This window comes from Schistocerca nitens, chromosome 1 (genome assembly GCF_023898315.1).
Source record: "Schistocerca nitens isolate TAMUIC-IGC-003100 chromosome 1, iqSchNite1.1, whole genome shotgun sequence".
NCBI lineage: Eukaryota > Metazoa > Arthropoda > Insecta > Orthoptera > Acrididae > Schistocerca > Schistocerca nitens.
In genome coordinates this window covers 354,310,926-354,325,623 of record NC_064614.1, presented here as the reverse complement: position 1 = coordinate 354,325,623, position 14,698 = coordinate 354,310,926, and the positions used below count along the sequence as shown (strand labels likewise).

The window sequence follows — 14,698 nt, the reverse complement described above, 5'->3', positions numbered from 1 at the left end:
AATAGATACTGCAGATTTACGCGTAAATTGATCCCTCCTACATAATGAAGTACTTGATTAGCACACACGCCGCCTGAAGATTCTACTGAGAAACTTGTCAACTTCCAAAGGTAAATAATCCAAATACGGCAGTGGCACTGTTACTCTTTACACCAGAGATGTCAAGTAAGATGACAGTAGGTCAAATGTATCTCATTAAGAACAAAAAACTATCATAATGTTAGCAATTACTGCAGAGAGGAGAAAGCTGCCCCTAACTTATTCTGCAGCTTAAAACTTTGTCCGAGAAAAATTTCCATATGAGGTTGGTGATTCAGTGCCAACAAAATTATTGACTGATGAGACTGTATTAATAATAGACAGGGTAGCTACTGTTTGAAATTGCAGCAATGGTGTGTTGCTCAGTAAGACAGCTATGCTAATGTTTGGTGTTGTCAAAGACCACCTCACACCTGAAGTAAATAATGGAGTTGCTGCTTTGAAGGCAGATCTAGGCATTATATTTGTTGGTATGACTTCAGTACTGCATGTAAATGATATCATTGCAAACAAAAGTAATTTAAAAACCGTCTCTGATATATATATTTACTGGTGACCAATAAATACATAGCAGTTGCAGACAGGAACAACAAAAAGTATGTTACACAAAATGGCTTTCAGCCAAAGCCTTCTTCAGCAAAGAAAACAGACACACAGTCACACAAGCAAGCACACATGACCTATCACTGGCTTAAAACATTGGGTAGTCTACAAAGTTATTCTAAAGCTAAAATTTGTTTGCCATGAGTGGGAAGTGTATGACTTGCCATAGGACTGTTAGTTCCAGGGCGTAGTGTGAGGGTTGTTACAGTTTCTTTCATGTGGGCGATTGTAGCGGCATGGGAACTGGGGAAATAAACAAGGCTCATTGGCTGTGTAGGATTTTTTGTAGAGACAGGAAGATAGTGGAACAGGAGGAGAAGATTGCTACCCTTCAGGCAGAACTAGATAAAGTGAAACAAATTTGGAAAGTTTAAAGTTGGGTTGGGTTGTTTGGGGGAGAAGGCCAGACAGCGAGGTCATTGGTCTCATCGGATTAGGGAAGGAAGTCAGCTGTGACCTTTCAAAAGAACATCCCGGCATTTGCCTAGAGCGATTTAGGGAAATCACAGAAAACCTAAATCAGGATGGCCGGATGCGGAATTGAACCGGCGTCCTCCCGAATGTGAGTCCAATGTGTTAGCCACTGTGCCACCTCGCACAGTGAAAAGTTAAGGGGGGAGAAGGAAAAAGAGAGTTGGGAAGTGACAACAGGTTATAGAAGAAATAGAAGTAGGACGTTCTCAGACAGTGTGGTTGTGAATGTGGAAAATGGGTTTGATCTGTTGTCACAGTTGGAAACTGACGAGCCACAAGTAGACGTAGAAGTACACAAAACCCAACAAACTTTTAAAGTGTTTGAAAACTCTGAAGTGTGAGAAGAAGATGAAAGTTTTGTTGTTAGGTAGTTCACATGGTAGAGGTGATGGCCAACTGTTGCAGGATGAACTAGGGTCAGGTTACCAGGTCATAAGTTTTTTTAAACCTAGTGCAAGTCTGGGTCAGGTGATAGAGGATGTAGGTTCACTTTGCAAAGACTTCACAAAGGAAGACACGGTGGTAATAGTGGGTGGGGTGGTCAACAGTATAGATAGGAACCCTAATTATTCAATTGAAAGTGACCTGGTAAAGATAGCTTCAGCAACGAGACATACTGGTGTTGAGCTGGTGTCTGTTCTGAGGCGCCATGACCGGCTTCATTTAAATTCTTCTGTTAGGAGAGTTAATTTAGAGGTGGAACGGCTGCTTGGATCAGGTATGGGATCTCATATCAGTGTGGTTTCTGTTGACTCTATCAGCAGGTGGAACTCTACAAGGCATGGCCTTCACCTCAGCAGGAAAGGGAAGGGAAAACTGTCTGGGCTAATAACAAGTAACTGGGGGGGGGGGGGGGGGGCAGAGCAACTGTCCAACTGTCACAAGTGGTAAAGTACCAGTGGTTACAAGTGACAGATGAGCAGTTTTTTTAGGGTAGGGAGGGCAGAAACAAAAGATGTTCAGAGACAGACTGAAAATGACATTCACATTGATAAAATACGCAGCCAGAAAGCAAATTTATATGTACATAATTCATGCAGACAGCCTCTGATTCAAAATAGAGATACTCAAAAATTGAGAGGAAAATTAGGTTCATCCAGTTATAATTCAGCCAGTGCACAAAATCAGTTATCCTTATTGCGTCAGAATATCCAAGGACTAAGGGGTAAGCTTAATAAGTTGCTTATTTGTGTTGAAGAATTAGAGTTGAGCAAACCAGTTGATATAACTGCCTCTCTGAACATCATGTGACCACTGGTATAGATATGTTAAATGTTACAGGATTCAAGTTAGCTTCTTACTTCTGTATAGAACATATGGAGAAAGGATGAATTGCCACATTTGACAGAAACAGTTTGGATTAAAGAATATTGATATTAATAAATTTTGCTCAGAGCAGCACTTAGAAGCTTGTGCTCTCTTCATAAAAAAATCTGGAAGCTTTGTTATCCCAAGTCACGGAGGAGGGTGGGGTGGGGTGGGGGGGGGGGGGAATTGTGGTTTCTGGTGATTTTAATAGGAATTTATTTGTTTTCCCCTAAAGATAGTTCAAATCACACAGAAGTCAAAAAATAAACTGCGGATTACACAAGGAATAAAGATATCATATGAGACAATAAGGACACTGTATCTACTATCTAGGAACAGCTCTGATGTTAGAACTGTAATGCATTACAAAAATTACTGCAAAATATTGAAGCAAGTAATCCAGAAATCGAAGGCAACAAAATAAAAACTGTATGGGATGTAGTGAAGATAGAGACAGGTGGGGCCGAAAAGGAAGAGGAACAGATAGCCAACATGAAACAAAGGGTGTCGTTGCAAAATACTTATGCAGTAAGCAATCAGTCTTCATCTGATTGGGAATTAATTACATGTGGTGTTCCTCAAGGTTCCACCTTAGGTCCATTGCTTTTTCTTGTGTACATTAATGACCTGTTACATTGCCAGATGCTAAGTTTGTTTTGTTTGTGATGATCCAAACTTTGCAATAAGTACCAAGCCAAGTACAGATTTAGAAATAGCTGCTAATCAAATTTTCACTGACATTGATAAATGGTTGAAAGATAATTTACTGTCATTAAACTTCGAGAAGACCCACTATGTGCAGTTCAGAACCTGTAAGAGATTTCCTTCCAGCATGTGTATAACATATTAAGACATGCAGATCGAAGAGGCTGATAGTGTTAAATTTCTGGAATTACAACTCGATAATAAATTCAGTTGGGAAGGGCATACCACAGAACTGTTTAAGTGCCTAAACAAGTCTGTATTTGCAGTGAGAATGAGTCAGATGTAGGAGATATAAATATAAAAAAAACTTGCATACTTTGCTTACTTTTATTCTATTATGTCATATGGGATCATATTCTGGGGTAACTCATCAAGCTGAGCAAATATTTTTAGGGTGCAAAAGTGTATGATGTGAATCATTTGTGGTGTAAATTCGAGAACATCAGGTAGAAACCTGTTCAAGGAACTTTGTACTCCAACCACTGCTTCTCAGTATATTTCTTCCTTAATGAAATTTGTTGCAAGTAATATATATCTATTTGCAATCAATAGCTCAATACATAGTATCATTTCTAAGAATAAGAACAATCTACATAAAGACCTAAAATCATTTACCTTGGTTCAAAAACGGGTCCAATATTCAGGAACACACACTTTCAATAAATTGCCGGGAACCATTAAAAACTTGGTTTCAGAGAAAGCATGGTTTAAATAGTGTTTGAAAGACTTTTTGATAGGCAACCCCTCCTACTCTATAGATGAATATCTTAACAGAGACTGTTAAGGGGAGACACTGATAAAATTGACCGAAAATGTCAATTTTCGATTTATTTTTTATTTGTTAGTACAATTCATGGACAATAAGTTCCCAAAGTTTTAATGTTGAAATCACATCCAAACTGCCTGAAAACTAATTAAAAGTGTGACACTGCCTCTCTGCCACACCCACATTTTGAAGCCGCACTCCAATACCAGCTCGGTGAACAACGATTCTGTGTATTACTTTCAACTAAATGTGTGCGGGATACATCTAGAAGGGCATGATACAGACTCTTTGGTTTTATAGATCATCTTTGACTCTGTTCTGTATCTTATAAACACTAACAAACTAGCTGCATTGTTTATGACGAATCAATTCTGTTTTTGCCTTGTGATACTGACGGAGATTTATACAAGTGTTCGATTCTTTCTTCATTCAGTTACACCACAATCACAAAGAGTGTATAAAAAACTGGATAAACTGGGTTTGAATAAGTTATTGAATGGAAGACATGAGAAATAATGACAAACCAGCAGTGAGGCTATGTCCGAAATAAGAACATCTGCTAAAAATGTGAACTCATCTCCTAGCAGCTCCAAGCAAAAAATTGGTTGAAGACCTGGTAAAGGAAAGAAGGCAGACAACATGAAACCAGAAGAGAAGCCTTGAAGAGAAAGACGACCCAGAGTACAAATGTGGTGCCTTCTGAAACAGTGACATAATGAAAAAAGTTAGGTTGAACTTTAAATTGTGTTTCCTGAAAAGTTTGTTTTTTAAAGTTTATGTACCTTTTCCTTAGATTCTTTGAATACTAGAATTATGAAATTTTGTACACATATTTCTGTAAACCTAATAAACTTTGTCTCAAGAGCAAATTTTGAAATTCTGACTGCAAGCTGAGATATGGGGCAAAGTGCTTGGAATTTTGCATGAATTTAAAATTGTACTTCTGGAATTATAATTAAAAAATTATGAAAATTCTCCTATTTTACCTATTCCAAAAACCTCACGAGAGAAGCTTACAATATATATATACAGAATGGTCCATTGATAGTGACCGGGCCAAATATCTCATGAAATAAGCATCAAACGAAAAAACTACAAAGAACGAAACTCGTATAGCTTGAAGGGGGAAACCAGATGGCGCTATGGTTGGCCCGCTAGATGGCACTGCCATAGGTCAAATGAATATCAACTGTGTTTTTTTAAAATAGGAACCTCCATTTTTTATTACATATTCGTGTAGTACATAAAGAAATATGAATGTTTTAGTTGGACCACTTTTTTCACTTTGTGATAGATGGCGCTGTAGTAGTCACAAACATATGGCTCACAATTTTAGATGAACAGTTGGTAACAGGTAGCTTTTTGAAATTAAAATACAGAATGTAGGTACATTTGAACATTTTATTTCGGTTGTTCTGATGTGATACATGTATCTTTTGTGAAGTTATCATTTCTGAGAAAACATGCTGTTACAGCGTGATTACCTGTAAATACCACATTAATGCAATAAATGCTCAAAATGATGTCTGTCAACCTCAACGCATTTGGCAATACGTGTAACGACATTCCTCTCAACAGCGAGTAGTTCGCCTTCCATAATGTTCGCACATGCATTAACAATTCGCTGACACATGTCAGGTGTTGTCGGTGGATCACGATAGCAAATATCCTTCAACTTTCCCCACAGAAAGAAATCTGGGGAGCAAAAAAGCTGAGGAGTGGAAAAGGTGAGGAGTGGAAAAGGTGAGGAACAAGGAAGGAGAGAGGGAGCAGGGAAGGAGAGAGGGAGCAGGGAAGGAGAAAGGGAGCAGGGAAGGAGAAAGGGCGCAGGGCAGAGGGCGACACACAAAGATGGTGAGGGAATGTGGAAAGGGAAGAGGTGATAGGCCAAGGGGGCAGAAACTGTTAGATGAAGAATGTGGGACAGTAGGTTACCGTACGTTGAAGTCAGGATAATTTTGGGAGCAGAGAATGTGTTGTAAGGATAACTCCCATTTGCACAGTTCCGAAAAGCTGATGGTGGAAGGGAGGATCCACATGGCCCAGGTTGTGAAACAACCATTGAAATCAAGCATATTGTGGTCAGCTGCATGTTGTGCCACAGGTTGATCTACTTTGCTCTTTGCTTCAGTTTGGTGGTGGCTCTTCATCCTCGGTAGTAGTCAGACCACTATAAAAAGCTGTGCAACGGTTGCAGCAGAGCTGGTATACAATATGGCTGCTTTCACAAGTGGTCAAGCCTTTGATTGTGTAAGATAAGCCTCTGACAAGACTGGAATAGCAGTGCCGGGTGGGTGGAGTGGTGAGGTTTTGCACCTGGGTCTTCCACAGGAATATAATCCCTCTGGCAAGGGGTTGGGATTGGGAGTCATATAGGGATAGACTAGGATGTTATGGAGGTTGGGTGGGCAATGGAATGCCACTCTAGCAGGGGTGCAAAGAATCTTGGGCACAATGTCCCTCATTTCAGCTCTGACAAAGGACGTGGTTCAGCTGTTCCAGTCCACGGTGTTATTGGTGACTATGGGGTTTTGTAGCTGGCTCTTGGGGTGGTGGAAGGATTGGGGGTATGTGGGGAAATGGCAAGGGTAATGTGGACCTTCAGCATAATGGGAAAGGGAATTCTTGTCACTGTAGATACACCATCCTTGAATGGAAGGGGCGGCAATTGTCAAAATGTAGGTACTGTTGTTGGTTCGAGGGCTTGATGTGGACAGAGGTGTGGATGGAGCCACCATAAAGCACGAGGTCAACATCTAGGAAGGTGGCACTCTGGGTCGAGAAGGAGCAGGTGAAGTGGATTGGGTGTAGGTGTTGAGACTGTGAAGGAAAGAAAATAGGGTGCCTATAGGGTGCTTTGGTCCTGAGTGTACATCATGAAGATATGAATGAACCTGAACCAGCCACAGGTTTAGGAGGCTACAGGAGTTTCCTCTAGATGGCCCTTAAGCATATTGGCATAAGAGAGTTACATGCAGGTGTCCATGGCTGTGCCACGGACCTGTTTGCGTACCTTCCCTTCCAAGGAGATGTAGTTATGTGTCAGGATAAAGTTGGTTAGGTGACTGAGGGATGAAGTAGTGGGTTTGGTGTGTGGCTTCTGATCAAATAGACACCTATCTTCAAATTTTGAAAACTTTAACTCTCAGCTAAAGAAACATGAAAGACTAAGCTTTTTCCACCAAGATGAGCTACATGCCACACATCTAGGTAAAGGCTGTATTATGTTCATGAAGCCTTCACAGAAGAATGCACAATAAGCATATGTTTCTGGCCACCTCATTTGCCAGATCTGTCTGCTTGTGATTTTTTTCTGTGGAATATTTAAAAGGAAAAGTGTATGAAAATGAATATCAAACGGTAGACTAACTGTAGGAAAACATATTCCAGAGTAATAAAACAAGCAATATTGAAATTCTGTCTAAAGTGAGCTTGAATGTGATTTAACAAGTACAATTATGCATAGAGGTGCCTGGCAAATATTCTCGATATATGTTGCTATTTTTAAAGTACTTTAATTCTTAAGAACATTTTCTGCTTTTAAAATGAAATAATTATTACTATGACTAAATGTGCACATTACTGATGCAGTGCAGCTTTATCTTGGGCACACTGTATCATCACTTTGAATGGTCAACCGTCTAGTGCAGGGCCGGCCAAATGCTGCACAGTATGCAGACATGCGGAAGTGCTGCACATGTGCGCACGTGTGCAACAGCGACATCTGTTATTAGACATGTGACCTAAATGAACGGCGGCAGCTCCACTTCTCTGTTTATGTGGTACAAGCAAGAGCGCAACATACCCAGACTCGTTTACCCCTGGTAACCGTAACCTAAACAGAGAAGTACTGAGAAATGGCAGGTACTGTGAAAAAGCAAAGGACGGGAGATCTATGTTCTCAGTCATTTAAAAATGATTGGGAACTGCAATTCGTTTTTGTAGCCATTGGTGAAAATTCACAGTGTTTGCTGTGTCGCCGAATAATAGGTGGCCAGCGTAAGTTTTCAATTGAAAGATGCTACAATACATATCACAAAGACAAGTGTAGTGTACCCAACAGTGAAGAATGGCAAGCAAAATTAAATGTCCTTAAGAAAATGGATGAGACACATCAACTCGATTTTACTGTACATCAAAGTAACTGATACTTCTTAAACTCTTAGTTTCTTGTGTTACATTTATGTCTATTTTACTGTACGCTGTACAATGTACTGTTTTCAATTTTCCAGAATGACAACCACACTAAATCTTCACTGCGAGCAAGTTTTAAAATCGCATTAAGAATTGCACAATCTGGGAAACCCTTTTCCGAAGGGGAGTTTGTGAAAGGGTGTCTGATTGATACTACAGAACTTGTGTGTCCCACAAACGTTAGTAGGTTTCAAGAAATCAGTCTATCCAAACAAACAGTGACAAGACGTATCAGTGCTATGGCCGGCAACGTGCACAGGCAGCTAATAAATAAGGCTAAAGACTTTGTTGCTTTCTCTGTTGTGCTCGATGAAGCAACAGATCTTACAGGTATACATACGAGGTGTCGATAACGCACTTTGTGTAACAGAGGACGTTTTGGACTTTTTACCTTTGAAAGGGACTACCACAGGTGCGGACTTATTCCAAGCTGTCGAGCAAGTGATTGATGGTGTCAGTATGGACTGGAATCGGTTAGTCTCAGTGACCACAGACGGAGCACCATCAATGCAAGGCCATCAGAGAGGAGTCATAGCACGGATGTGCAAAAAGCTAGGGCGCACAGGTGAGACGTTGTATGGAATTCATTGCATTCTGCATCGAGAGGCGCTTTGTGCAAAATCAGTAATGTTAGCAAACATCATGCAAATTGTTGTGTGTACTGTAAACTATCTGAAGACACATGGGCTTATGTATTGCCAGTTTCGGCGGTTCTTGGAGGAATTAGGAGCGGAGTACGGCAACATACCTTACTATACCGAAGTACGCTGGCTCAGTCAAGGTAAAATGCTGAAAATATTTTTTGATTTACGTTTGGTCATAGTAACATTCTAACATGAGAAGGGAAAAAGTGAACCTATGTTGGAAGACCCTTGTTGGATATCAGACCTTGCATTTCTCGTGGACATTACGTCTCACATGAACAGCCTGAACGTCAGTTTGCAAGTTGAAAATAATTTAATTTCTGACATGTTGGAAAATGTAAATGCCTTTGAAAGGAAGCTTGTGCTTTGGGAGAGCCAGCTATTGACAGAAAACACTGCACATTCCCCAACTCTTGGACTGGTCCATGAAACTGCTAGATTTCAAGAATACGTGTCAATAATTGTAAAAATTAAGGAACAATTTCAAGCACGATTTGCATATGTTACGAGTTTGTCTCCTGTCATTCGCCTCTTTGCTCGACCGTTCTTGTCGTCAGTTGAAGATGATCCGAATGATCAATAGATGGAACTGATCGACCCAAAATGCAATACACGACTGAAGGACAAGTTCTTTGCAGTGCGAAGTACAAAAGAATTCTACGAAAATTTTTCACAACAAGAATTTCCACGCTTGCACCGAGAAGCTGCGAGAGTTATGTCCATGCTCGGGTCGACATATGTTTGTGAAAGATTTTTCTCGGTGATGAAAATGAATAAATCAAGGTTTCGATCAAGCATAAGTGATGAAAATCTTCGCAACTGCTTGTGTTTGTCAATGAGCCATGCTTTTGTGTCCGATATTAACCATATCATACTCATGACCATTGATAAATGTGTTTGGATTTATTCCTTTCATAACGAAAAATTATTGTTTACTATCTGTGCTTTATTGCCTCAATATGCCCCATGTTACATTATTATCAGGAAAATTGGTCATTAAACCGATAGTACCAATGTATACTTACATTTATGGTTTTATGTGTGAAGGGCTGCGCTCTGCTGAAGTCGATAAAACATAACCATAACATTCATCTAATTGTCAGTTATTACGCAGATTTCAGACGGAACTGATGAAAGATACAGCAATAATGGTATTGAAATAACAGGTGATCATCGAGAGGTCTGCAGTTATCATTCTGTTCAGAGGTCAGTGAGACAGAAATTATGTGGATGTAACTGAGGACACCGAGAATTAGTTATAGGAAACCTTGCATTAGTTTAATGTTATTTGAAATCATGAATAAGATTTGTTGGAAGTCGCTAAGTGCTCCCTTTCTTAAATACTACATCAAAACATTACACGTATTTACATGCCATCAGTCAAGCTGCCTTAATAAAAACCCACGGTTGTTAACTGTATTACTTGTCTTACTGGGTTAAACTGTTAACATAAAAGTAGACATCTCAATGAGTAGACTGTGACAGTATTTTAAATGTTTAATAGGCGAAATACCTTCCCATGGTTGGCTTGCAAGCTGTGGAAAGAGCACTAGAATGCGCCGGTACAGAATATCCCAGCCAGTGGATAAAGCGACATCTATGTGTAGAAACATGCACTACATGAACGCTGATGGCTGCGGCATGCACGCTGTGACCCGGAAGTTGCACATGTGCAGGAGAATTTCTGGCCGGCCCTGGTCTAATGTTTCAGATTCATCCCTAATAAATTCAACTAGGAAGATAAACCAATTACATATTATAACAAGTCCAATGGTCATGAAACATAATGTAGAGCACACTATGCAACATAGCATGAGCAGTTCCACTTGCATGCCCTTCTATACTTCTTTCATGTCTCATTTGAGATTATAGATACCTTATGGCCCTGTATAAACTGGATGGATAAAAAAGTCTACTCACCAAATGGAGGCTGGAGAATACACATACAAAGGTATTTAAATTTGCAAGCTTTCAGAGCCAGTAGCTCCTTTTTCTGGCAGAAAGGTTGAAGTGGAAGGAAGAAGGGAAAAAGAAAAGGACTGGTGAGGTCTAGGAAATGAGGAGAGCTCAGAAAAGTTACACAGAACCTCAGGACAGGGGAGACCTACCAGATGGGATGAGAAGAAAAGATTGATTGTTGGAGACTGTCCATCTTCTGGGAGCACTAACATTAATGATTATTGTCAGTTCACAAATATGAACTCAAGTGTATCAAAATGCCTGCTGTTCATATAGTCTCCATCGATAAATTTCTCCTTTTTCTTCTTCTTTGTGACATATTTTTTCATACAGACAAATATTAATCTCACTCATTCCACAGAAGTCACTCTCCTGTCTAATACCAAAGTATGCCATGTTTCTCAGTCAACTTTGGCAAAATCGGTTGTATGTTCAAGCTGGCTACTGGGACTATTTGACTGTCCACCGGCCAATTTGTTCTTATCATTGTAATCATATATTAACAACACAATTTTGAGGAGAAAATTTCTTGGCCTGGCAAAGACTTGACACTTTGAGGGCACGGTCTCTCTCTCTTTTTTTAAAAAAAGAGAGAGTCGTATTTGAGCATTTGTACCCTCAGTGTCTCTTATGATTGAGCAAGTGTAAATATTACAAACTAGGTCTGGCCAAAATAAAAGTAGTGTTTGTTAAATAAAAAATTAGTGTCATGCTGCTTTTGTTTGGTGGTAATTTTCAAATCTGAGGTACTCTTGGGGCATTATGTGGTGACGCCAGGTCTCCTTACAACATACTTACATCATCATACAGTGTGCCTCTGGAATCTGCGCAACACCACATCTCGTGCCTTGGAACCTCTCCAGGAGAAGTTCTTTGCCACGGGGCTCTCAACAAAGAATGGAAAATCCAGGATGGAATGTAACAATATGAAATAAAAGTTGCTACTCATCTTATAGTGGAAATGTGGAGATACTGAGTCGCAGATAGGCACAACAGAAAGACTGTTCCAAATAAAGCTTTCAACCTGTAAGGCCTTCGCCAAAAATAGACAACACACACACACACACACACACACACACACACACACACACACGTGCAAACACAACTCATACTTGCACAACTGCAGTCTGTCTACATTGGAGTCTGGTAGTGTGGCTACAGTTGCCTTCGACTGCAGTCATTTGTGCGCGCATTGAATTTTGCGTGCGAGTGTGCGTGCATGCGTCTGCATGTGCGTGTGCGTTTTTGAGGAAGGCCTTACGGGCCGAAAACTTTATTTGGAACAGTCTTTTTGTTGTGCCTATCTGCAAGAAGCTGTACTTCGTCAGCACAAACCCTTACACACTGATATCTATGATGTTTTCTTCCTTCCATTATAAAAGTCATGTTACATGGGTTTCCTTCAAATATGAAAGGTAGAACACTGAACATTGACAGAATTCTTTGTTTTTGATAGTTTATTCCAACAGAAATATGTCAAAAAGTGGTGAAAGTTTATAAGCAATCTCTTCCTTCACTTTTAAGTAGCTAAGAAAGGACCTGCTGATTTCAAACAAGGTGATAGTTCTCTTAGACACGATCCTTATTAGGACATGCCAATACTATAATATTTTTATGAAATCATCAAGAAAGTGCACAACATAGTTGTGGAAGATCAGTTGTTATAAGGCTGTACAAAGCAGACACAACAAGCATATCACATGAAAGAAGGTTACACAGTTTACACAAATAAACTGTGAAAAAGGCAGAAATCACTTTTAATCAAGTACTCACAAAAACATACCTTGGTTCCAGAAAATGATGTGTATAGTTTGCACAAGACCACTGTGGACCCAGTTGAGCCCCATACTTTACAGCCAAAGCAGTATCACATTCATCTACATTTAATGTTGCACTCTGCAAAATTATAGGTTTAGTTAGTGATAGTAAACGATATACACACACAAATAAATTTCAGTGTTTGTAGCACATTCAATGTACTTGTATTCACAATTCCAGTATTTCCTTAGACCAATGTTTAAGCATTTTTTATTTATATTTATTTATTTTGTACAAAAACTTAGTTTCAAACATTTAATAATCTAGTTACACATGATAATCTGTGCAAGGTACGTATTATTTTTCTTACACCACTTGTTGATTTGTACACTGAATTTTCTCACACTCTTTCCCTTTGTGCTGGCAGTCAAATGACTATTTTCTTTGTGAACTTGAAAAATCTGTATTGCATATTCTATGTATTATATGGAGTGAAATTTAAGACAAAATGGATACCAATCCAGCAAATGCTCTAATACCATATCCAGGTTAAATGCCTATGACAACTAATTGTTATATTATATTTATTTTCATTGATTTGGTGGTCTACAAAAGCAACTTTTGTGTGTGGTGTGAGACATTGGACAAATCAGTTCTCTCTCTCTCTCTCTCTCTCTCTCTCTCTCTCTCTCTCTCTCTGTGTGTGTGTGTGTGTGTGTGTGTGTGTGTGTGTGTGTGTGTAGAAGTAATTCCAATGCATAAATATTTAAAATTACAAATAACACACTTCATACCTTTACATATTCTTCAATGTAGTAAAAGCAATGAGGCTGAAAATACGAATTTAAAGATTTTCCAAAGGTTGCGACTTCGGTATTTGCTTTTATGTTTGCGAGAAGTTTGCTAAAAAGTTTAATCCTCGAATGGAGAGTACCATTTTGGCACAGAGATGTGATACATGGTAAAGGAAAAATACCAGAATCCTTAAAGAGTGTTCTAAGTTTGCATTCAATGGCCCTATTTTTGAAGTTTGAATGTGCTCATAGCTGCTTTAGAGTTTCCCTAAAATATGACTACATATTCAAGGTGGGAACAAAATAGGCATGATATGCGCTAATTACGGTTTTCTCATTACAACAGGATTTAAGTAAGCTAAGACAGCATGTATCGCTCAATTTTGCGTTAAGACATTCTACATGCTTATTCCATTTTTCATTGTCAATACAGTGTATTAAAAAGTACAAAAATATAGGTCAAATTCAACACCACCAGTATTCCGACCAAATGCAGGTTTTAACATGATAACTCTGCATGCTCTCCTGCCTTCTGCCATCTTCTTCAGGTTCACGTAATTTCCACTTCCCTTTATGCCATCTATCATCTCGCAGCTCCTCTTTTCTCTTCATCTCTTCCCACAAATTAGACATTCCACAGTGTCTGTCAGCAAGCACTCCCATCTCAATGAATGTTCCACCCAGTTTGTCTTCCTCTCTCTTATAACCTACAGCAGTCTTCTCCTCACATCAACCATTTCCAACACTCTTTCATTATTCATGCTTTCCATTCACCTTATCCTCTCCATTCTTCTCCACATACATGTCTCAAATGCTTCTAGCTTTTTTTTGTCCCTTCAACTAAGTGTCCATGTTTCTGCCCCGCAGAGTGCCACACTCCAGACAAAACAATTGCCAAGTCTTTTCTTCAGACCTTTATCTAGTTTGCTACATTTCACCTCCTGATGGCATCTCAAGTCTTCACAGTGATTGTGCTTCCAGGTATTTAAATGCTCTTACTTCGCTAGTAATAATATTTCCTATCTTAATATTTGTCAGTCTTCTCTCTTTGCTGAAAACAATACTTTTTATTTTTTGATATTTTGATTCTCATTCCGTATTCCACACAAGCTTCATTCAAATCTTTTAGCATTTTATTTTCAATTTGTTAGCTCTCTGCCACATATACCATGTCACTAGCAAATCTTGTACGTTCAATTCTCTTTCCACCAATACACACTTCTCTTTTTCCACTGAAGCCTTTTGCAATAATCTCTCCCAGGTATAAGTTGAGCAATAAAGGGAAGAGGCAATAACCTTGTCTAATGCCACTTCTAATGCTGCTTCTTTCCAACATTTCATTTCCAATCCTTACTCTCACTTTCTGTTGTAAATATAGATTCTGTACCAGTCATCCCTCTTTCCAAACTACTCCTTTCCTCTCCAGAATATCCAGCAGCTTGCTCCATTCTACT

At 39.3% G+C, this 14,698-nt stretch overlaps 1 protein-coding gene across 1 annotated transcript in view; it reads right to left on the bottom strand.

Annotated features, from left to right (window-relative positions):
- LOC126247999 (protocadherin-like wing polarity protein stan) overlaps positions 1 to 14,698 on the bottom strand; it is a 368,259-nt gene that overhangs the window by 196,132 nt on the left and 157,429 nt on the right. Inside the window, exon 16 of the mRNA XM_049948622.1 lies at positions 12,476 to 12,588. Coding sequence (XP_049804579.1) covers positions 12,476 to 12,588 — 113 coding nt within the window. The remainder of the gene's footprint in view (positions 1 to 12,475; positions 12,589 to 14,698) is intronic.